This window comes from Geotrypetes seraphini, chromosome 4, assembly GCF_902459505.1.
Source record: "Geotrypetes seraphini chromosome 4, aGeoSer1.1, whole genome shotgun sequence".
Classification (NCBI taxonomy): Eukaryota; Metazoa; Chordata; class Amphibia; order Gymnophiona; family Dermophiidae; genus Geotrypetes; species Geotrypetes seraphini.
In genome coordinates this window covers 49000128-49025975 of record NC_047087.1, presented here as the reverse complement: position 1 = coordinate 49025975, position 25848 = coordinate 49000128, and the positions used below count along the sequence as shown (strand labels likewise).

Genomic DNA, 25848 nt, shown 5'->3' with positions numbered 1-25848 from the left:
CCATGAACTATCCTACCATGATCAGATCAGTTCTGTAGTTAAAAGTTGTTTTTATAAACTACGCCTCATTAGATCTTTAGCCAAAGTCTTAGAACCAAAAGCTCTTAATGTCCTAATTCACTCTTTGATAATTTCTAAGCTAGATTACTGTAATACATTATACCAAGGCATAACACAGAAAGAAATACGAAGACTACAAATTATACAAAACACAGCAATAAAAATTATTACTAACTCTAAAAAATATAATCACGTCACTCCTCTTTTGCAAGAAGCACACTGGCTACTATTTCACATAGAATAACATATAAAATTCAGAAAACTAATACTCCAATATTCTTATATCGATATTTAATACCTTATTCCCGAGATCAGTATTTGTTGACCATTCCATCACTGAAAGTAATTGACACCAGAAGATCCACAACCTTTTCTATCTTGGGACCCCCAGCTTTGGAACAAACTTCCAATCTATTTGCGCGCTGAAACCTCCTTAGAAAAATTTAAAAGCAATCTAAAAAGCTATTTTTATAAAGATGCTTATGAATCTTAGATCAGACAATCCTTTTGACTCTCCTATTTACTTTTAGATCAGGTCTTACCTAAAAAATTACTCTTAGACTAAGTCTTCATAAAAAAAAAATTTTTCTTTTCTCTTTAATACCTCTCCTAAAGTTGTTCTTCCCTAACTGTTATTTTATTTTTAATTGTTTATTTTAAATCAAATGTAATTTAACCTTTCATTCCTTACGTATCTTTAATGTAACTATGGATAAAACTGTATGTTTATGGTTTTAAACTGTTTTATTTGTCCCCCAAAATTATTATTGTTATACGCATTGAAAATACTTGATATTGCGTTTAAATCAAAATCTCAATAAACTTGAAACTTGATAAATAGGACCGCTTAAAACACAGTTCTGTCTGTGTGGGTCACCAAAGCCAGATAAGTGCTGAATATCACACTTTACTGGCTATGTTTTCACTGTCCCCATATACCTGGAAATTCAAGGCTGGAGCCTGGACATGGTCCAGTCCAGTCTTGAATTTCTAGGGATAATGATGACTGCTGCCAGCTGAATATCAGGCCCAATGTGATCATTTTTCCAAAAGAACTGGGTACATGAATGTTAAACTCTTCCCTTAATCCACCCTGTACAAGTTCTGAAATCTATTAAAAGGCTGAGAAGAGAGACTGGTCAAGTCAGCTCATGCAACAGATTTTATCCTTGCATCTTAGCCTAAAGGCAGAGACAAGAGGCTGTAGGGAGCATGTACTTTTAAACACCCTATTACCTCATCAGCTAGCAGGAAGAGGTTCTCCTCCCAAGCAAAGTGAATTACTTCTTCAATGCACCGTCTGTTTTGTACCTGGCCTAGAAGACATGAGAAGAAATCTTGGTACACATTTATGAAGCCAGCCAGCCCAGAACAAGGTTGCCATCTCACCCAAGTCTTCCGAATAAGCTGATCTGGTTATGTCCCATTGCATAGCACCAATTTCCATAAATAGAACTATATCTCCTTATATACTGTGGGGTGAAAATCAGGCCTAAATCAGCATCTTTGGGTTACAATATTCAAAAAAAGGCAAAAAATAATATGTATCACAACACAGTCACCTTTTTCAGATTCCCTCCTGGAAGGTGATGATGTGAAGGAAACAGGCTAGAATCACATATGCTATTTTAAAACTAGTCTTTGACACCACTTAATGTGATTCCTGTCATTTACATCCCAATCAGCACCCTTCTCAATTCCCTTTAAATCAGGAACACCTACAAACGTGTATTTATAAAATGAACTATGCTAGCACCTTTGATTGAAAGATTACAGCAACTTTGAAATATGCTATAATCCTTCAGTCTCAACCACATGCTTTATATATAATTACCTTTTCTGCTTGATCATTGTTTAAGAGCAGGTAAAGACATGCATAATTTAGTCTGTATCACGTGTGCTGGAATGTCCCTCATACTGCAAAATATCAGAGGTAAAAGCTGGCGATTATGATGGCCCGAAAGAGACGGATATTTGTTATAAGGGAGACAATACCTTTCTCTCCCCCATCTTTGTAAAAAACTTCGTTAGCACAGTTTGAAAGCTTAAGTAATCCTATATTTCACTGAATTAATTAGTTGCCTTTTTTGTGTGTCAGAGCAGAACTCTAGCAGTAAGGGAATCCCTAATTCTGCAGAAGGTTTTGCAATTATGGCACTGAATTGCTCTTTCACTTTTCAGCATACAGTGGTATAAACTAGATTCTTCCAGATTTCAACTTGCCCACCTCTTTGCTCCGTTATGCCATCTTAGGTCTTATTCCTAGGTGGATTTTTATTTTTTTTTTAAATCAAACTTGCTTTTCATGTAGTTTACACATTTTTGGATGAAATGTATGCCTTTTTTTTTTAACCACATTCACAGCCTATTCTTATTTTTAGACAAATCTCCTTCTCTAAATTCACTCCAGTCGATCATCATGTATTCCTAATTTGCATGTGTCAGCTTGCCGCCTGCATGGAATTCAAAGGAAGAACAGCCCGGCACTGGTCAAACATATTCGGGCTCCCAGTGGTGGCTGCAGCTAAGAAGGTGGAGCTTCCAGGAACTTTAACAGCCGGTGTGACTTGAGAAGGAAATACAAGTCAGAATCAATAAAGAAAGAAAATCTTATAGATTTTGTCAAGCTGCCAGCTAAATTTTTGCAAAGGCTTGCTTCCCACCCCCCCACCCCCAGTTTGGAACGGTGCCTAAAGAATCTCATCAGCAGTTCTCCAAAAGCAAGAGGAAACTGCTGAAGCTTAAGCAACAGAATGGGGAGAGTGGCATCATTAAGAAAGTGCCCCAGGACTGGGCAAGGACTTACTGGCACAGATGCAAGGTTTAAAACGAGATTGAGAAATACCCTCTCATGTCCAGCGTTTCAGCTGGCCCCTTCCCAACAGTGCAAAATGAGCTGAGCAGTGGGATAATAACTTTCAGATGCAACCAGAGCAGCACAGAATTCCAGGATCAGGTCATTCTGTTTCGATATCAATTTTCTTTAACCAGATAGAAATAGAGAGACACTGAGCCCTAGTTATGGTGGCAAACAGGTCAGAGTAAAAACTGAGAGTCTTCTTGATCCTTACCTTCTTGAATTAAACATGTTTTCCCTGTAATCCTATATAATAAAACCCTAGCCGCGCATGCGCACTCCTACTTGCGTGTTCCATTTTCCCTGATCCATGAGATGTAGGTCCGTGGCTGCAGGAATGCGCATGTGTGAGTCCTCAGCCCCTACCTACACTCACAGGACTGGCCGCCAGCGCTGGACTCCCTGCTCTCCACACGATTGGTAAGGCTCACTTACTCCCTTGCCGCCCCCTCCTTCCCTTCCCGTAATCCGACCGGCTCACTTAGTCCCTTCCTGCCTCCCCCCTTCCTTTCCTGCGGTCCCGACTCCAAACCTGCGACTCCAGCAGCGTCTGCAGCACTCTACACACGCTGCTTCGGGGCCTTCTACTGCCCCGATTTACACTGGCACGTCCCTGATGACATCATCAGAGACGCGGCAGAGCAAATCAGGGCAGTAGAAGGCCCCGAAGCAGCGTATGTAGAGTGCTGCAGACGCTGCTGGAATCGCAGGTTTGTCGGGACCACAGGAAGGGAAGTGGGGGTGGAAAGGGACTAAGGGAGCCGGCCAGACCGCGGGAAGAGAAAAGGGGGGTAGGGGAAACGCTGCTGCTGCACAGGGAAGTACTGTGGGGGGAGGGAAATGGAGGGGGAGGGAATGCTGCTATGGCTGCTGCACAGGGAAGTGGGGGGAGAGAAATGCTGCTGCATAGGAGGCAGGGAGAGAGACAGACAGATAGATAGAAAGAAAGACAGATAGTGGGAGGAAGAGAGACAGAAAGAAAAGAAGAAAGACACAGGGGCAGGGAGAGACACAGAAAGACAGACAGAAAAAGGGGGCCAGGGAGAGAGACAGACAGACAGAAAGAAAGACAGCGAGAGGGAGAGAGAGACAGAAATAAGGAAAGACAGATAATACATATATTCTAGCACCCGCTAATGTAACGGGCTAAAATACTAGTATTTAAATAAATTACCAGAAATGATTTGCCTTGTCTATGTTGAAAAAGAGGGCATCATAGTTGCTTATATACTATTAAAATGACCAATGACAATTTGCATGTGTGCTCAATGTGTTGAAGCTAGACTGTAAGCTACATTGGGCAGTGACTTTCTCTGTTCTTTGTATTTGTACAGAGCTGTGTAAGTCTGGCAATGCTATAGAAATGTGAAGTGGTAGATAGCAAGGCAAAAATCCTTTCTGATGGGTTTTGGGGTGCTGGTTCCGAGAAGGACCACGACAGCAATTTGTTAGTTTTGTGGCCTTGTTGAGACAGTTAGAAAAAAGTTTCTTTTAGAGATGGAGGGCACCTGCTTTCTACCCGGTCACTGCTATGTGTAGGGATCATCATGCTTTTGGGTTTCATCTAAAGGTGCTGGAAATCTTCCACCTCCATGATTTTCTCCTAGTCTATTTATAAAATTCTGATTTCTTGCTTACTGTGCCTATATCCTATTACTTGGTTTTTTCCTGATACATCATTCCTCACTTGCAGTTCTGGGGCAATCTACAGCTGCTTGTTTACGGGCTCTGAAAACCATCTTGCTATTTTGGCACATCCTGGCCAAACTGCTGTCTTAAAATAAAAATCCCGTTTTACACACCAAAAAGTCAGAGAAGAGTGCCTTGGGGTGTATCCGCTGGACTGAAAGCTAAAAAACCTAGAAACCCATAGAGCTGTGCTCTTATTCAGCACTCACTGTATAACCTACAGCAGTTCTGTGGCCTCTGTGCTGGAATATAGCTTATAAGCTCTTTAGGATAGGAACTTAGCAACTAGCTAAACAAATGACTTATTTTCTATAGCTCTGTGTACATTGTTTGCAATAGGTAAATATCAAAAATCACCCTGTGCCTAAGGCCCCTCCCTCCCTATCAGTAATCTCAGGCCCTTAGCAGCCATTGGTAGATTTTATAGGCATTGATTGGAGGGCTCGTTTTAATATTAATGATCTCATTTTAAAACTAATGACAAAATTAGAAACTTCCAATTAGTCCACAGATCTTTGGTGGCAGGAGTAAAATCAACCTGAGAACATAGAGTACAGCATATTTTTATTTGCATAATCCAGTCGCAAGAAGTTAATATTCTAATGCTGTGAGCAGTGGATTCCGTAGTCTGAAAGTAGGAAATCTCTGGTCCTCACCGGTCACATAGCAGTTTGCATTTTAAGAGTATTCCCCTAAATCTACCAATGGCTGCTAAGGGCCCGAGACTACTGACAGGGAGGTGCCTTAGGCGCCCAAGTCAATCAGGGCCTTAGGCCTCATCCAGTGCATCCTAGAATGCACCGGGAAGGAGAAGACCCACCATTTTGGAGAGGCAGGAGGGACTGGGCATCCCTCTTGCCAAGGATCTTCACAGGGTCAGGAGTATGGAGAGGGAGGATCCAGATGACGTGATCCTCAGGTGGGGGGGGGGGTTGATATGGAGTGTGCAGATGGCATGACATGGGGGGAGGCGGATTGGGAGTGTGAAGGAGTCTGGGTGGCCAAGTCAGGAGAGAGGAGAGAGTGGGCATCCCCCGCCTCTATTTTTTTTCAGAAGCATTATCTTTTTTTTTTTGAATGGGGACAGATATTGTTTGTGGGTAATACACACACATCTATGCCCATTAAAAAAAAAAAAAAAAATTAAAAAAAAGGCTTCCTGCCCCCGAACAGCTGAGTGGCAGGCTACTGCTTCGGGGCTTCTCCTGCAGCTCAGCTGTTCAGAATTCCTCTACTGGCTCTGCACATGCATCAGAGTTGGTTTTTCAGTGACTGATGGGGTGGAATTATGACAGACTTCTGTGAAACTCATTTGCATGTAAAGCCGTTTCAGCATCGACCGCAGTTTGGAAATCAAGGCATGAATTTGGTCCACAGCGACCCACATGGTCTTAACGGCCATTTTTAGTGCATCTGGCTCTTGGTGGGGAAGGACAATGGTAGGACTTAGGCCACACTGCCACACCCACATAAAGACTCAACACACTCACCAACCCTTTCTTCCCAGGTGGAGGCACCAGGCGCCAAAAGCTTAAGGGATCGACAAAGCCTGGCCTAGGAGGACTCCAGCCAGGTTGAGCCCCAGTCTCTGGGATGCCCACAAGGAGGAATTACAGTTGTTTAGCATCCAATTATTCATAGTTAAGGGCTTGTTACTCAACTACACTTGCATCTTGGACATGCAAATCTGGTCACCAGGTATAGAATCAGGGGATAGGTAAACACATATTTGCACTCTTTTTTTTTTTAACTTTGTGCATCAGCATTTGCACACTGTTGTGGCTGGCCCAGGAAACCTATTTTTAAAAAGGCACATAGACATCAATGTTGCCTTTATAAAAGGGATGCTGTTTTGGACTTTTCACATAGACATCGTGTACTGTCATGCAGGAATATAGTGTTATATAGTATCACTATATACAAAAGTTCAAAAATGGCTGATTCCATAATCAGTTTGGTGGGCACACATAGCATAGACTCTGAAGCCCAGGAAGTGGACGGAGGAAGAACTGACCTGTGGGGTTTCCTGGGTTGATGATACACAGCACATTCGGATTACAGTATTCTCTGGCCCGGTTCAAAACTTGCCGCAGTTCTTTCACATCCAGTGCCCAGCACTTCTCTTCATCCAGATAGTAGTTCACCTGAACAGCATCCATTTCCGAGATGAGTGCAGAGTACAAGGGATACTGAGGAATTGGAATCATTACGCCAGTTCGGGATTTCCCCCATCCTGACACGAGGATCTTCAGAATACTCTGGAAAAAAGGTAGAGAACACAAAAGGACCTGCTAATTTTTTACTGTGTGAGTTACTTTTATTAGCTACTAGTCTTTAAGCCCGTTACATTAACGGGCGCTAGAATACTGTTCACCCTCTATGTTGCCCCTTCCATTCACTGCCCTCTCTTCTCTTTCCATCTCTATCTCTCTCTGTCCCATATGGCCTCTCTCCATCTCCTCCTTCCTTTTGCCTTGGTCTGCTCCCCCTCTGCTCCCTTTCCTCATTTAACTACTTAATTGGTCAGCAGCAGCATTCACAATTCATTGCTGTTGCTGGCTTCAGGTCTTCTTCTTTGGCGGGTCCTGTCTTCATGAAAACAGGAAATAGGCAGGACCGGCCAGAGAGGAAGGCCTGAAGCCAGCAACAGCAGTGAATTGTAAACGCTGCTGCTGCCTGAAGCACCCAAGGCAGATGCTTCTCTCCCCTCCCAGTCCAACCCCCGTTGACTCTGCGACCCTCACAGCAAGATGACTTTAAGATCAAACCTCCCTCCAGCGTTGGAAACCGCAGCACGCTAAACAGGCTGCTTTGGCTTTCTTCTGCCGTTGAGTCTATCTGTTGCATCATTGATGACGTCATCGGTGACGCGGCAGAGGGACTCAACTGCAGGAGAAAGCCTGAAGCAGCCTGTTTAACGTGCAGCGACTGCCAATGCTGGAGGGATGTTTGTACCGGTGCAGAAGCGATATGTCTCTCCCCCTCCAGTACCTGAGCAGCACTTTGCTGCGACGCATCCTCCCATGGGTGGGGGGGTTTGCACAGTGGGAGCCGGGTGAGAGCGGCGATCTCCAGTTGGGGGGGGGTTTTTGCACAGAGGGAGCCGGGTGAGAGCGGCGATCTCCAGTTGGGGGGGTTTGCACAGTGGGAGCCGGGTGAGAGCGGCGAGCTCCAGTTGGGGGGGGCTTGCACAGTGGGAGCCGGGTGAGAGCGGCGAGCTCCAGTTGGGGGGGGGTTTGCACAGCGGGAGCCGGGTGATAGCGGCGATCTCCAGTTGGGGTTTTTTTTTGTTTTAAGTTGAAAGCCAGCGCTGCAGCTCCTCTCTCGATCCTGGTGCAGTTCGAGAGAGGAGCCGGTACCATTCACAGTGAGAGGCGGGGTTGAAGAAAGCCGCCGCAGCTGTGTAATTTTTTTTTTATTTGAAAGCCGCCGCGAGCAAGTGGTGACGTAAAACCCGCGCATGCGCAGTCGTGTTTCTGCAACGGGATCAGGGAACACGTTTTTTTAGTGCGCATGCGCGGCCTATCATTTTATTATATTAGATAGAAACATAGAAGATGACGGCAGAAAAGGGCTACAGCCCATCAAGTCTGCCCACTCTGCTTATCCACCCCCTGTCTATGCCCTAATGACCCAATTTTCTTATCTTGACCCTCGTAGGGATCCCACATGGGTATCCCATTTATTCTTAAAGTCTGGCACGCTGTCTGCCTCGATCACCAGACTGGAAGCTTGTTCCAATGATCAACCACTCTCTCTGTGAAGAAATACTTTCTGGTGTCGCCATGAAATTTTCCGCCCCTGAGTTTGAGCGGGTGCCCTCTTGTGGCTGAGGGTCCCTTGAGAAAGAAAATATCATCCTCCACTTCGACACGTCCAGTGAGGTACTTAAATGTCTCGATCTTGTCTCCCCTCTCCCTACGTACCTCGAGAGTGTAGAGCTGCAATTTGTTCAGTCTCTCTTCATACGAGAGACTCTTGAGCCCTGAGATCATCCTGGTGGCCGTCCGCTGAACCGATTCAATTCTGCGCACATCTTTACTGTAATGTGGCCTCCAGAATTGCACACAGTACTCCAGATGAGGTCTCACCATGGCCCTGTACAACGGCATTATGACTTCAGGCTTTCGGCTGACGAAACTTCTATTGATACAACCCAATATCTGCCTTGCCTTAAATGAAGCCCTCTCCACTTGATTGGCAGTTTTCATGTCTGCACTGATGATTACTCCTAAATCTCGTTCTGCTGAAGTCCTAGTTAAAGTTTCTCCATTCAAGAAGTACGTCCTGCATGGATTTCCGCTTCCGAGGTGCATGACCTTACATTTCTTAGCATTGAAACCTAGCTGCCAGATTGAGGACCAACTTTCCAATGTAAGCAGGTCCTGCGCCATATAATTCTGTAAACTGCATTCACTTACTATATTACATAGTTTGGCGTCATCGGCGAATAGTGTTATTTTACCTTGAAGCCCTTGAGTCAGATCCCCTATGAATATGTTGAAAAGGAGTGGACCCAGGACCGAGTCCTGCGGCACTCCACTGGTCACCTCCGATGTTTTAGAGAGGGTACCATTAACCACCACCCTCTGAAGTCTGCCACTCAGCTAATCATTGACCCATGCAGTTAGTGTCTCTCCTAACCCCATCGATTCCATCTTGCTTAGCAGCCTGCGGTGTGGGACACTGTCAAAAGCTTTACTGAAGTCCAGGTACACGACGTCCAAAGACTCTCCCAAGTCCAACTTTCTTGTTACCCAGTCAAAGAAGCTGATGAGATTGGATTGGCACAGTCAGTTGGGTTTTCAGGGCATCCACAATCAGTGGCGTACCTAGGGTATGTGGCACCCGGGGCCCATCATTTTTTGACACCCCCCCCCCCCCCCCCCATGGAAAAATTTTTTTTTTTTTTTTGCAATAACCATGAAATGGAATAAATGGTCAGAATAGAAACAGGCAGTGAAAATTTTCTTTTATTGAACCTCATTTATGTAACCATTATTCCAAACATAACATAACATAAATTATGTCGGAATTGTCATGACATCAGAAGTACATATGGAGTAGTTGCAGGTGATGCTTGGGACAGTTCTGATTATGTTAGTTTGGTTTTATGTGTTTTTTGAATAGAAGGGTTTTTTATTTCTTTTTTTAAGGTTTTGTAGTTTGTGGTCGAGGTCAATAGGTTGTAGAGTTGGGGGTCAAGTGTTGCAGCTCGAATGGCTAGGAGGTTGTCGAACAGTTTTTTTCTTTTGACGTTTTTGGTTGGAGGGTGTGTGAATGGTGCGTGAGTTCTCCTATGTCTGTTTGAAGTGGATTGAATTATTTAGCTGAAGAAATTAGTTACCCCCCCATTCCACACACATTAATTCTCTTCCATTTTTGTTCCCATTATAAAAAAAACACTGATAAGTTCCCAGGAAAAAAATACATTAAAATAAGAAGTGAAAACAAAGGCCCCTACAGATGAGAACATAACATAAGAATAGCCTAACTGGGTCACACCAATGGTCCATCATGCCCAGTAGCCCATTCTCATGGTAGCCAATAGTGCTGCCCGATTCAGAGAAAAATATTTCATTCGATTCGATTCACCCTGTTGAATCGATTTTTCGATTAGATTCACTGTTAATGACACCGCTTTTTAAGTTTAAACAAAGTATAACAATAAATTTCACAACAACAATAAATTTCACAAAGTACTTAAAAAAAAAAAATCACATTTTTCCATTAAAGCAGTTCTGGAGACATTTGCTTGAACAGTCTTTTTTTTCCCAGTCCATAAGCAAGCAATATGAAAAAGATTTCCTTAATTATCTACTCAAACATTTTTGCTATTTACTTTCATTGTACCTAGACTATTATTCAGTAGAAAAAATTTAGTTTGTTCAATCAAGCAGAACATTCACTCATAGAAGTCCAATGTCCACACAGGATTTGATTGAACAAACCATATTTTTTCTACTGAATAATAGTTTAGGTATACTGAATAGCAAAAATGTTAAAGCCACACAGAAAAGCAGTAAAAGTCAATAGGTTCTCCAAGTGGGAACAACCTGATGTCTCAGCACTTGAGGAAAAGACCACGTAATAATGTTTATAAGATAAATCATATAAATGATTATACTGAAGCAGGGTGTCCTCAGCGTGAGAGGTAAGCGAGAGGAGAGAATTCTCCAGTGCTTTACACAATAAGGCTCCTCTGCCTGCAGTGCACACCATCATAGGACACCTCAGGTGTGCTCAAATTAATCAATGTGATAAATTAAACAGTGATAAACAATTGGTCAATCACAAGAGTGCAAGATCAAACAGGTTGTTCCCACTCAGAGAACCTATTGACTTTACTGCTTTTCTGTGTGAGTAGATAATTAAGCAAATTTCTGATAGCCTACAGAACTGATTCTCACCTTCCATCCCCAGCCCCCAAGACTTACCAGACCCCCCCCTGCCGATGCATTTACTTACTGCCTGAACTGGATATTAAATCGTGGGGAAGAGAGGAGAAATGCGGGGAAAGAGCCAGCCAAAACTAGTATTTGTTGCTGCTGAGTGCACCAATCCAGGGCAAGCAGACGCTTCCCCCATGTCTTAATAACAGACAATGGACTTTTCCTCCAGGAATTTGTCCAAAACCTTTCTTAAAACCAGCTACGCTATCTACTTTTAACATAACTTCTGGCCACTTCATTTTTAAGCTTAGATCTTTCCTTCCAAACAGAGACCTTGCTAGATGTCAAATACAGCACAAGGTAACTTCACATGGACTTAACTGTGCAGGAAATGAATCTCCTCATACACCCACCATATAGTGCAAAAATGTGCAAAGGTCTGTTTTTTTCTTTCGATCACTACATAGCCTAATGCCACACAAGCAGCGCTGTTACAAACATATTCTGAAGGTCAATGCTAAGGCTGACAAAGTTTCCTTCCTTGGACCAGAAGGAGATACTGACAAACCACTGGAAGAGATTCTAAAACAACTACCCAGAAATAACACCCAAAGACCCACTCAGTGTGTGAACCAGTTGAGTGGAGTGGACTAACTGGGGGTGGAAATGGGCCCAGAGTTTGCTCAGCAGAATTTCCCAGACTACCTCTTCCTCTCAACACACTGACATGCTACCACCACCACCAACACTAGGAACACCTCACCGAGTATGCCAGCAATGCTTTTTTTTTTTTTTTATTTCTTTATTGAATTTTATCAATTGTTACAACATATAACAATGTAGGCAAATTAAACAATATAAAGAAAAAAAATATTCTCACAATTAAAACAATAGTAATCATCAAGTCCACATTATTAAGGGCTGGCTATTTCCTGCTGGAACATACCAAAGCAATAATAAGCATCAACATCTTTAACTTTAAAACATTCTTAAAGTCAGGCAAAATAACAATCATCATTTTCATCATTCCATCACAACCTCTGCACTAATAACAGGTAAAATATCTAACTTAGGTTTATCTATAAGAAAATTCTCTAAATGAGTTGGATCCAAAAAAGTATATTTGGTATCTTGAAATACCACCAAACATTTGCAGGGAAACTTAAGAAAAAATGAAGCACCTACACCCAAGGTTTTATCCTTAAGTTGTAGGAATTGCTTCCTCCTGTATTGTGTTTGCCTAGAGACATCTGGAAAAACATTTATCTGTTGTCCACAGAACACAGCATTTTTATTCAAGAAATACAATCTTAGAATATCTTGTTTTTCCATCTCAGTCCTAAATGTGACTAGTAATGTTGCTCTTTTGGCTATATAATCCTTAGATGACTCAAGAAATTGGGAAATATTCAAGCTGTCAGGAGACACTAATTGATCTTTCCCCCCTTCCTCTGAAATCTTTGTAATACTACTAGGCAAATAGTAAAGATTATCTGGGGAAAATTTTTCTAAGGAGGGACGGGACCGCGGCGCAGGAAGCAGCGCCCAAGCAGCTGAGGGATTGCTGACGTCGCGATCCTGCTGCGGGCTGCTTCATAGGTGTGCTGGAAGGTCAGTGGGGCGAGCGGTCCTTCGGGCGTGGGGGGGGACTGAGCGGCAAGGCCGGGAACACCCCCTCAGGGCTGGTACCCGGGGCGGCCCGCCCCCCCCCGCCCCCCCTAGGTACGCCACTGTCCACAATAAATATGCATGAAAGGAGAAATTACCTGCTAATTTACTTTCTTGTAGCTTCTCCAACTCCAACTCCAACTCTTCTAACTCAACTTGTACGTCAACTCAACTTGTACCCCACTAATCTTCTGTAAACCGCATAGAACTTAACGGTATTGCGGTATATAAACTGTTATTACTATTATTATTATTATCTTACAAGTGGGTATATATCTTATCATGACTAGCAGGTGGAGATTGAAACAAAACTGTAATATAGTACATAAAAGGTACCTTCCCCTATTCCTATCAGTCTGCTGAACAACCAAGCAGAACAAAGAACTTGAAACAGAAATAAACAATACTCCTAACAGGAGTAATAACTAATATACCCAAATGCTGTTAGAAAATGCAGAGGAGAGATTCCAGAAAGAAAAATGTCCTCACAGCTCGCCAGCTAAGCCAGGTGAGCCACAGCCACTATTCTTCAATTCTCCTCAACCCTAGAAAAATACTAGAACCCAGAGCAAAAAAACAAAAACTGCCCGCGCAACAGCCACAACTACACGACAATAGACAGGGTGGGGACCTCTACCGGTCTGGAGAAACTAAAAGAAAGTAAATTAGCAAGTAAGAACCTAATTTCTCCTTCTTTAGCACTCTCCAGACCGGTAGAGGTTAATCTTTCAAGTGGGACGTACCACGGCAGTCCCCATCATGGGTGGGACCCCCGAAGGGCCAACACCAAAACATGTTCACCGAACACCGCATCCCGACGTGCCTGAACATCTTCCCGGTAGTGTCTGACAAAGGATTGCAAGGAAGACCAAACCACAACCTTACAAATGTCCACTGGAGGTACTAGCGAAGACTCAGCCCAAGAAGCTGCCTGACCCTTAGTGGAATGAGCCTTGAGAAATTCTGGAACAGGCTTCTTCTTCAAAAGATAAGCGGAAGCAATAGTCTCCTTGATCCAGCACATAATAGTAGCCTTAGAAGTGCCATTCCCCTGACGAGGACCCGCTAGAACAGTGGTCTCAAACTCAAACCCTTTGTAGGTCACATTTTGGATTTTTAGGTACTTGGAAGGCCTCAGAATGAAGAAATGACAATTTTGCACGAGGTAAAACTCTTTATAGTTTATAAATCTTTCCTAAGAGGGTCCCCCACACGCGGGGTTTCCAGTGGTGCTTCTTCAAAACGCAGCACCGAGGAGACCTGCTGAATCAGGTCTGGTAGCTCATCCCTCTGAAAAAGGTGCACCACAGACGCCTCTTCGCCGGAAGGAAGGAAACCTGCTGCTCCGCCACCAGCAGCGTCCCCTCGAGAGGATCCTGGAATTCCTCAAAATAGTCCAGTTCCTCATCCAGGCCGCCATGCTCCTCGGACCACCAATCCTCATCCCAAGCTACCCTCGGACGCTTGGACGAGGGAGGAGGAAGAGGGGATGCCAAAGGAGAAACCACAGGGGGTGCGGAGGAACACCCCCCCAAAACTACCTGGGCGCACGTGGGACCCCCAGCCGCCTGAAAATAGGCTCTTCACAATGCAAAAATTAAATCAGGGGAAAAACCCCCCGGGGTTCCCAAGGGACTCCCTGCCACAGCAGGGGACCCAGCTGAAACCTGCCCCTGTTTTTCTAATACAGAGGGAAGGGCACCTGAGGTTGCAGACAAAATGGAGGGGCCTGTCTGAGAAAATGGCGAAGTTCCCGCCAAAAAATAACCCCTCCAGGACCTGTAGTGGCTGGGAAGCCTGAACTGTTCCAGCCGCTAAAGCAGGCAAGCCGGCATCAGCTGTTAAAAAAATCAGCTGAGAGGAAGACCCTAGCCGAACCGGCGGAAAGGGAATCCTTTGTACCCCTACCGTCGGCAGCTGAGGGAAACCCTCCATGGGTGATGGGGGAAGACCGGGCTTCCCCATTGCTTCCAGCCGACTCACAAGGCACTAGCGGCAGGGAGTTCTGTGCGCCTGCAGCCACTGCTGACGAAGCTCCACTACCGCACCGGCCTGTATACCACTTGCACAGGCCGGCAGCGAGTGCCTCGCGTCTGAAACACAATGAGCACTTTTTCCCCTGTGAAGTGCTCATTGCTTCATAGGAACATAAGAATTGCCACTGCTGGGTCAAACCAGCAATCCGCTCACGTGGCGGCCTCTAGGTCAAAGACTGAGACTAGCCCTACCTGCATATTCTGGTTAGCAGGAACTTGTCTAACTTTGTCTTGAATCTCTGGAGGGTGTTTTCCCCTATAACAGTCTCAGGAAGAGCATTCCAGCTTTCCACCACTCTCTGGGTGAAGAAGAACTTCCTTACGTTTGTATGGAATCTATCCCCTTTTATCTTTAGAGAGTGTCCTCTTGTTCTCGGCTACCTTGGGAGAGAGTGAACAACCTATCTTTATCTACTAAGTCTATTCCCTTCATTATCTTGAATATTAGATCATGTCCCCTCTCAGTCTCCTCTTTTTAAGGGAGAAGAGGCCCAGTTTCTCTAATCTCTCACTGTACGGCAACTCCTCCAGCCCCTTAACCATTTTAGTCGCTTTTCTCTGGACCCTTTCAAGTAGTACCATGTCCTTTTTCATGTACAGCGACCAATGCTGGATGCAGTATTCCAGGTGGTGGCATACCATGTCCCAGTATAGTGGCATGATAGAAACATAGATGAAGGCTGATAAGGGCCATAGCCATCAGGTCTGCCCACTCTACTGACCCACCCCCAAGTCTACTCTCCTAGGGATCCCACTCCTAGTGACAGGTTCCCTTGGCTTAACCCTCTAAGGGATCCCACATGGGCATCCCATTTGCTCTTAAATTCTTGCACGCTGTTTGCCTCGATCACCTGCACCGGGAGCTCGTTGCAAGGATCAACCACTTTCTCGGTGAAGAAATATTTCCTGTGTCCGCCATGAAATTTCCCGCCCCCAAGTTTGAGTCGGGATGCCCTCTTGTGGCTGAGGGTCCTTTGAGAAGAGAATCTCTTCTTCCATCTCGATACGGCCAGTAATATGCTTAAACGTCTCGATCATGTCTCCTCTCTCCCTACGTTCCTCGAGTGAATACAGCCGCAAATTTTTTAGCTTTTCCTCGTACGATAGATCCTTGAGCCCCGAGACCATCCTGGTGGCCATCCATTGCACCGACTTTACTCTCAGCACATCTTTTTGGTAATGTGGCCTCCAGAATTGCACACAGTATTCCAAATGATAACATAAGAACATAAGAAGTTGCCTCCGCCGAGTCAGACCAGAGGTCCATCTTGCTCAGTGGTCCGCTCCCGCGGCGGCCCATCAGGCCTAATTGCCTGAACAGTGACCCTGACTAATTCTGTACTGTCTCTAATTCTATCCCTATAACCTACCTCTACTCCTATCTATACCCCTCAATCCCTTGGTCTTCCGGGTACCTATCCAAACCTTCTTTGAAGCCCTGTAGCGTGCTCCTGCTTATCACATCCTCTGGTAGCACATTCCATGTATAACCTCCTTCGATCTGTTCGTGATCCCCTTCTTAATCAGGGAGGGAACTGGTATTGGTTTAAGTACGAGGAATTTATATGTCCATCTACTCAATGTGGTAGAGGAGTAAGAATGGATTACCTTGTTGTCTGTCCTATCACCTGTCATCATCTACCATAATAGGATGTTATGAAAAGACAAAATTATAATCTCAAGATCAGCACTGACTTTCCTTGAAATTGTCTGGATAATCCTAGTCAAACAATGGAAAAAAAACCATACACACAGGTAAGGAAACTCATTACTTACAGTGATGCCATCAGTAGCCCCTGTGGTGAGGTAGATGTTATCAGGACTTGCAGGAATACCTCCGTCTCGTCGCTCAATGAACCTGGCCACATCTTCACGGATGCAGTTAATGCCTTGGCTAGCAGTGTAAGACCCTAAAGAAAGTGAAATGACATGGATCAACACCCTTTTCCATTTCTGTCTAAACCAGTGAGGGAGTGGTAGTGTTTAGGGTTTAATTCACTGATGCTCTTATCCTGCTATGTGTCTATGGATGCAGGAGACCTGGGCTCAGGAATACTACAGACTAATTTTCAGATAGTGCTATACTTTAGCCCAGTGCTTCTTAGCCCTCTCATGAAGGCACACCTAGCCAGGCAAGTTTTCAGGCTTGCCACCATTGGACTATGCAAGAGATAAAAATCTACATATACTAATCTACAAATCTATGCATGCTAGGATGAAAAAGAATCAATGTTTTTTTTTTAAATAAAAATTCAGGATGTTTTATTTAAGTTGGATTTGTTTCTAAATACAATGCTTTTTTGAGAAAAAAATCTAATCATGAAATAAGGAGTAATTTTTACTTATGTAGCATGAGGCTGTATATTCATGCAATGTTTAAATTATTTGATAAATGGATTACAGTAATGCATTCATAATGACATAGGCAATTTTTCTATCTATTCTAGAGGATATCATCACAGATGTTTGGTTTTGCATTTCTCAAAACTGAATTTTTGTCTGCAGAGATAACATGCTTCTTCACAGCAAAAATGTTATAAAATATACAGAGTTGAGAAAAAGATCTTAGCCCCACTGTTCTTTTGTAAATCAATGTACACCGAATCAACCCTTACCTCTTAAGTGTTAAGTTTATATATCTGTACAAGAAGCCAAGTGTGAAGAGAGAGGGGCAAGCATAAAAATGAAAGTGAAACCTTTTGAGCAGAATACTCCACAAGTCTTGGGATCTTTATGTGTATATCCTGAAGTTTATCATATCATTCTCTCCTTGGGGGAGAAAACTGATAATGGCAGCAGACCATAAGAGACCCAATTTGGGATATTTTAATGAAGTTCCTCTATCTATGGGTAAGGCAGGCATGCGTGCAAAATGCAAACACTGCAACAAAGAAACACAAGGCCTAGTGGCCTGAATGAAACATAAGAACATAAGAAGTGCCATCTCCGGATCAGACCCTGGGTCCATCAAGTCAGGTGATCCGCACACGCGGAGGCCCCGCCAGGTGTACCCTGGCATAGTTTTAGTCTCCATATCACTGTATGCTTCTCATGTGCATCTAATTTACCCTTACCCGTATCACTCTATGCCACTCTGAAGGAGATGTGCATCTAGTTTACCCTTAAATCCTAGAACGGTGGATTCTGCAATTACTTCCTCTGGAGAGCATTCCAAGTGTCCACCACTCGCTGCGTGAAACAGAACTTCCTGATATTCGTCCTGGACCTGTCCCCCCTCAGCTTCAGTCTATGTCCTCTTGCCATGTCACACTGGACATTGTAAATAACTGCTTTCCCTGCTCCATTTTGTCGAATCCTTTCAGTATTTTGAAAGTCTCAATCAGATCCCCTCGTAGTCTCCTCTTCTCAAGGGAGAACAACCCCAGTCTCCTAAGTTGTTCCTCATAGTCCAGGTTCTCCATACCTTTCACTAGCTTTGTTGCTCGTCTCTGCACCCTCTCTAGCAGTTTTATATCCTTCTTTAGGTATGGAGAACAATGCTGGAAGTACTTTGATGAAGATAAGAAAAGGAACATGTTTGAACAGGCAGGATTCTTCAGGTTGGTAAATGTTTCGATTTCATATCTTTTAAAGTCTGCCTTTAGGAATTGTCTTATATGAGCAAAAATATATTTGTTATTATTACTGCATGTTACTGTTATTTTGATATAGTTGTTATAAAGAAATAAAAAGTTGAAACAAGCAAATATTTCTTTTTTTGATCAGCACCGAGTGGCAGTGAATACAATGAGAAAACCATGATTTAAATCAATTTGATTTAAATCAAATCCACCCTGCTGCATGCATAGTCATTTGCCTGACTAAATGTGCCTTCAGGAGAGGGCTGAGAAGTACTACTGTAGCTGGTTAACTTCCAGAAAGTTTTCAGCCATATCCTTGCCAGTTAAGCTACTGCTGAAATTTCTCCTAAACCTAGTCAGCTCTCCCTGCACACAGGATGCGCTTCCTATCTTAGCCAGCCTATGATGAAAATTAGTGATAGCCTGGTAAGTCTTCCCCACTGTTCCAAGCACAACCCTGGGGCATCATTTAACTTTTAGTTCAGGGATAGGCTGTACCGTGGAGTGATAAGGGCATTATACCATTTTATTCTGTTTTTCATTCCTTTCCTGAAAATTCCTAACATTCTATTTGCTTTTTTTAGCCGCTGCCACAGCACACTGAGCTAAGGGTTTCAATGTATACTCAACGATGACGCCTAAATCCTTTTCCAGAGCAGTGACTCCTAATATAGAAACCTGCATCACATAGCTATAATTTGGGTTCCTTTTTCCCACATGTATCACTTTGCATTTGCTCACTTTAAATGTCATCTGCCATTTTGATGCCCAGTTTCACAAGGGCCTCTTGAGATTTTTCACAATCTCCTTGCGATTTAACAATTTTAAACAACTTTGTGTCATCGACAAATTTAAATATCTTACTAGTTATTTCCATCTCTAGATCATTGATAAATATGTTAAAAAGCAGCGGTCTCAGGGAGAACCCCATTATTTACCCTTCTTCATTGATAATATTGACCATTTATTTATGGCTCCTTTTACGCGTTAACATCTTTATCGCACGCAACTTTTTAGCATGCGCTAACCCCAGCGCTAGCCAAAAAACTATCGCCTGCTCAAGAGGAGGCGGTAGCGGCTAGCGCGGCTGGCAAATTAGCGCACGCTATTACATGCGTTAAATCGCTAACGCGGCTTCGTAAAAGGAGCCCTTAATCTTACTCTCTGTTTTCTATCTTTTAACTTGTTCTTAATCTATAAATCAACTACCTGTAGCCTTAAAGATGAAAATAAAAGCATACCTTGTGACAAATATCTATGGGGATTCAATATTCAGAGGGAATTAAGTGAATAATAGCTGCTGTTATCTGAATAATTTCCACAACCAGCACAATGTATGGATTTTCAGCAACAAGATCCTTAGACTGCTTCAGCAATATTTGATAGTGGGGGGTAGTGCTTTAGGGAATGGGTGAAGTACGTTACCCAGAGAGTGGATCTATTTACTCTGCTATCCATGTAATTTTCCAAATAGATTTACAACAGCAATAAAAAAAAAAAGTCTCAGGTTTATCTGGATAGCAGACTCAATTATTGCTGCAATCCAGATAGCTTTAGCACCAACTGCTCTGCCATAAAATCAGCTCTGCTCACAATCCAGATAGTGGCACTACACGTGTCTGCATAATTTAAGTGCCGCAACCAGGGTAAAAAAAAAGATATGGTATTTAAATATCAGTGAAAAGCAAGAAACAACAACGAAGGTGACCAATTGGTGCTCAATCTCTTATCGTGTTTCGGCTCAAATGGGCATGCCTCAGGAGTCGCCTTATCTAATCGTGATTGATATGATGTGCAGATGCATGTACCTATATTGTTCATTGAGTCGACATTCTGAACCATGAAAATCACCACCGTTCCAGATAACATTGTGTGCTGCTAACCACTTGGAATATATGGCACTTTGGTGCGGACAGCAGCACACACTGTTATCTGGAGCGGTGGTGATTTTCATGGTTCAGAATGTCGACTCAATGAACAATATGGGTAGATGAATCTGCACATCATATCAATCATGATTAGATAAGGCGACTCCTGAGGCAGGCCCATATGAGCCTAAACACAATAAGAGATTGAGCACCAATTGGTCACCTTTGTTGTTGTTTCTTGCTTTTTACTGGTGTGAAGGCTGTTTCTCCTGTTCTTTTTTGAAGTATTTAAATATCAGGCTACATATTCCAAGCTGACAGCGTGTCTGTTCTCTCCTTCATGCCTTCAGGAGGTAATATGACAAAGGCTGCCTAAGGTTAAACATTAAAGGCTGGATTCTGTAAATAGTTGCTAATCGTGTGTCAATCACGCAATGGCACCGTTTTCAGAATCACGGCTTTCATCAAAGATAAGCGCCAGAAATGTAGGCCAGAGTTTTAAAGGCCTACATTTCTGGCACCTATCTTTGACAAGAATCGCGTCTACAGAGATGTCTTAGAACAGTGGTCCCCAACCCTGTCCTGGAGGACAACCAGGCCAGTCGGGTTTTCAGGATAGCCCTAATGAATATGCATGGAGCAGATATGCATGCCTGGCATCTCCATTATATGCAGATCTCTCTCATGCATATTCATTAGAGCTATCCTTAAAACCCGACTGGCCTGGTGGTCCTCCAAGACAGGGTTGGGAATCACTGCCTTAGAACGCCTAAGGTCGTTTCTGGTGTTAACTATGCCTACTTCGACCTTAAGCATTCTAAGGCGCCTCTGTAGATGAGATGAAGGTGCTGTTTTTCTAGGCACCAGCAGGCCTTCATTTTAAAATCTTTTTAAATGACTTTACTAATTAAACTAGACGCCAGAAGGGCGCCTACCAGCATCTAACTTAAAGCACTGTTTATAGAATATGGATCTAATATTCAGCCAGCAGAAATGAGCATTTTTGCTCACTATCAAAGGATTTATTCCTGGATATTCAAAGCCAGGACCTGTGTGGGCTTTGGCTTTGAATTGATGTCAGGGGGGAAGGCTTGTAGTCCTGGGCGCCTGCCTGGTGTTGGGGAAGTAGAGAGAGAGAGAGAAAGAAAGAAAGAGAGAGAGAAAGAAAGAGAAAGAGAGAGAGAGAGAGAGAGAGAGAGAGAAAGAAAGAAAGAAAGAAAGAGAAAAGAAAGAAAGGAAGGGGAGGGGGCAGGGAGAGAAGAAGAAAAAGTTGGACTCATGGAGGGACAGAGAGAGATGTTGGTTGGAGAATGGAATGAGGTCTGGAGGGAGGCAGAAAGAAAGAAAGAAATTTTGGATTTACAGTCAGAAGGAGAAATCACCAGAAAGCATAGGTAGGAAAAATGATTTTATTTTAAATTTAGTGATCAAAATGTGTCCGAATTTATATCTGCTGTCTATATTTTGCACTATGGCCCACTTTTACTAAACCGTGATAGCAGTTTTTAGCGCAGGGAGCAGGGCGGGGCATTCAGCGCAGCTCCCTGTGCTAAAAACCACTATCACGGTTTAGTAAAAGGGGAGGGGGTATATTTGCCTATTTTTATATAGTTACTGAGGGGACATTGCATATTTTAAAGTCATCTGCCTTGACCTCGTTGATAAAAAAAGCCTCAAATATAAATGATAATTCACATTTTCTCTTCTTACAGTGTGCTTTGTGATTTTTTTAAATTTTATTGTTGGTAGATCATTTTGACTTGGTCATTTTAAAAGTAGCTCGCAAGCCAGTGTGGGCACCCCTGGTCTAGTGCATAAAAGTAGGGCAGACTTTCTATGTGGGCCCATTTATGTGCTAAACCTGGCCACTTAAGAGCCACATATCAGTATTTACAAACCTAGTGTGCAATTGCTTGGCATGCTCCTGCATCACCCAGGCCCTTCCCAAGTCCACACTAGAGAGTTGCGTGGGGACAGAAATCCCACTCATCCCCACCAGGATCCTCTCCGTCCCCGCCCGTCCCCATCAGGATCCTCTCCGTCCCCGCAAGGAATTACCTCCATCCCCGCCCGTCCCCCAAAAAAGCAGCAATTACTTCTGACAGGATCATCAATTCCACAGTTTCTTTTGTGTTTGCGCTGCTGATTTCCTTGTGGAATCTCTTTGGTGGAACCCTTTTTTTGTTTTCTGTTCAGGTAATTAACTTATAAACCCCCTCTTTTACTAAGGCTGACGTGTCCATTATATTACATGGACGAACCCTGCTTCCAAAGCCTTCCGTCCCCGTGGGAGTCTCGTGGGCCAGAAGGGGGTCCCCGTGGAAGTCCCGTGTGTTAGAGGGGGATTCCCACGGGACCCCCGCGGGATTCCAACGATCCCCGTTCCCGTGCAGACCTCTATTCCACACCCATTTGCACAAGATAGATATTAAAAGGGGAACAAGTCTTATCTAACTGGTGCTAAATTGAAGATACACATGCAACTGAAGGTTTTCTATAGCTGGATGCGCAACTGAATGCTTAACTATGCACGTCATTTCTTTCCGATGAAATTTTGAATGAAATTCATGATTTTGCATCTAGCTTTCCTTGCTCTTCGGTTGGGGGGGCCTCATAGTATCTTTCTTCTTTGGCCATCCCTTATACTCCAAAGCACATTCTTAGATCTCTCAATGACCATCGTACAGTCTTGCCCGGTCTTGGTTGGCCTGACTTAAGTTCACTAGATAGAGTGCCTATTATTTTACAGCCCCCACCCTTTGGAATATTTTGCACATTTAAGAGGCTTAAGGGATTGCTTGCTATGTATTGCAATCAAAACAAGGCTTTTTTCAGCAAGCCTAAAGAACTTGAGTTGGATTGTGCTCATCACTCCTTGTTTTGTTGGTTAACTGCTATTTATCTTAGCTGTCATTACGAGAGTTGTTTTTGTGTTTTAGCCTGTAAACCATTTTAACCTACTTGTTAAAGTCGCATAGCAAATCTCATAATAAAAATGTGTCCGTCGTCTTAAAGCAGTGTCTCTCAAACTTTTTTTTAGCTCTGGCACACTAAACGGAGCAAATGTTTTTCACGGCACATTATAATTGAAATTATAAAATTGAAAAACCAACAAATAAATTTGAGAGTTATTTATTTAAAGTTTTTTAAGCTATGTATGGGTAATTGCCACAAGGGAGAAATTAAAGTAGATAGAATATAATTGTTAATCAATGCAAAGAATGTGCTTGTTTTTGAGTGCAAATTAACTCAAAACACAGCTCAATAGTCAACAAATGCATTTCATCATCTACCATCTGCAGTTGTTCTCTTTTTTTTTTTAATTTCTGTCAGAGCTGAAAATCCAAGCTCACAAAGATAAGAAGATCCAAACTGTAACAAAGTCTCGATTGCTTTGTTGCTCAAGTTAGGATAACTACTGCATAAAAAATAAAACTAAAATTTCTTGCCATTAGTTTTCAAGGACCAATCATGTCAAAGAATGATGCTTATCTGGGCGATTGTATCCTTATGCACACAAAAAGACTCTTGCATACACATTGTATATGACTTCTATTCTAGTGTATACTTATGAAAATAATTTTTCAAAATAAAGTAAAATTCTGGAATCTCTCATGGCGCACCCGGAATTTCTTTGGGGCACACCACTGACACACAGTTTGAGTGACACAGTCTTAAAGGCTTCTGAAAGATCAATAGGTGTAATGTTAGATTTTCCCTGCTACTTTAACAAAAGATTTTAACCATCTCTCAGAATAAAGAAATGCTTCTGACCCAGGCCCAATGCACAAAAGCTTTCTGTGGCAGCAAGACTGTCACAGAAAGCTCCCCTCCTGATGCACAAAGGGGGTCTCCATAGCTGCTAATAATCCTTGTAGCAGCCACCAAGAACCCTATGCAAATGCATTGCAAGGAGCCTAAAATTGGCTCAGACGCCTTAGGCCCCTCCCATTGCATCCCAGGATGCACCAGGAAGAGGAAGGCCTGCCATTTTGAAGAGCGGGCCTACCAGCCAGAGGAGTAAGCATCCCTCTGGCTGTCCTTCAATTTCAAGGTACTAAGGGGGGTGGCATCTGCAGTGGTGGCAAGAGGGAGTGGGCACCCCTCCTGCCAATCTTGTACAGGGTATCGGGAGTCTGGGCATCAACGGACAAGGGTACTTATTTCTGCTGCTCTCCCTGACAGTTAATCAGCTGAGCTGGCAGAACTCGGAGAAACCTGCACTCGGGGCAGGGACAACAGCTTTGACGGAAGGGAGGAACTGTGCTTAGCAATTGCTTTACTAAGCAAGCACCAGGCACAGTTCCTCCCACTCTTTACCAGTGATTTTCTGCATAAATAGCATGCATATAATTTGCATGCTATTATGCTGAGAATCACCCGTAAAAGACAAATCACTTCCACTATGACCACTACATCAACTCACCAGATTTACCGGTGAGTTCTGAGAATCCAGCCCTTTGTCTCCAACTACCACTGAAATGCTTTCATGTTTCTTTATAAGAACATAACATAAGAACTGCCATCACCAGATCAGACCCTGGTCCATCAAGTCCAGTGATCCGCTCACGCGGAGGCCCAGCCAGGTGCGACCTGGCGAAAACTTAGTCACCGGTATCCCTCTATTTGCCTTCCGAGGAGATGTGCATCTAACTTGCCCTTAAATCCTACAATGGTGGGTTCCATACCAATCTCCACCGGGAGAGCGTTCCAGGTGTCCACCACCCGCTGTGTGAAGCAGAACTTCCTGGCATTTGTCCTGGGCTTGTCCCCCCTCAGTTTCAGTCCATGACCTCTTGCCCTAGTCACATTTGACATCGTAAATAACTTTTTGTCCTGCTCTATCTTGTCGATTCCTTTTATTATTTTAAAAGTCTCAATCATATCCCCTCGCAGTCTCCTCTTCTCAAGGGAGAACAGTCCCAGTTTTCCAAGCCGTTCTTCGTAGCTCAAGTTCTCCATACCTTTTACCAGCTTTGTTGCTCGTCTCTGCACCCTCTCAAGCAGTTTTATATCCTTCTTTAGATAGGGAGACCAGTGTTGGACACAGTATTCCAAGTGTGGTCTGACCAATGCTCTATAAAGCGGCATTATAACACCCTCCGATCTACTCGTGATTCCCTTCTTTATCATGCCCAACATTCTATTTGCCTTCTTTGCCGCCGCTGCACATTATGCTGATGGTTTCAGGGTTCTATCTATCAGTACCCCAGGTCCTTTTCTCGCTCACTCTTACTCATTTTGCCATTTGCTTATTTCTGAGGAAGAAGGGGTTACCTTCGAAAGCTAATCATAAACTACATTAAGTTAGTCCAATAAAAAAGGTGTGGGGGGTTTCCTTTATGTTTTTGTTTTATTTCTACATATTACTTTATTAGGAATTAGGAAAGAGAAAGGAACATAGGGAAATGAGAAAAGGGTAGCAGGAGTCTTGGGGTGTTCTACAATACATAGCAAGTAAACATAAGCCCCCCTCCCCCCATATAATGTTATTAACACAGTCAAAGTGCCGGAGAATGTTCAGAATTATTGATTATAAGCTTTAAAAAGTATGAAACAATGGACAACTGGACAATGTGAACATCAGAAGAGGATCCACTATCACCTTTCTGTAATCTGCTATTCTTATCTCTGTTTCTTTGATCCAGGGCTCACCTCCCAGAGATAGTGGGGTTTGTAGCACAATAATTCTTTTGA

At 43.4% G+C, this 25848-nt stretch overlaps 1 protein-coding gene across 1 annotated transcript in view; it reads right to left on the bottom strand.

Annotated features, from left to right (window-relative positions):
* GPT2 (glutamic--pyruvic transaminase 2) overlaps positions 1-25848 on the bottom strand; it is a 73891-nt gene that overhangs the window by 18410 nt on the left and 29633 nt on the right. Inside the window, exons 4-6 of the mRNA XM_033942503.1 lie at positions 16479-16612; positions 6621-6864; positions 1297-1376 (exon numbers count right to left, since the gene is read on the bottom strand). Coding sequence (XP_033798394.1) covers positions 1297-1376; positions 6621-6864; positions 16479-16612 — 458 coding nt within the window. The remainder of the gene's footprint in view (positions 1-1296; positions 1377-6620; positions 6865-16478; positions 16613-25848) is intronic.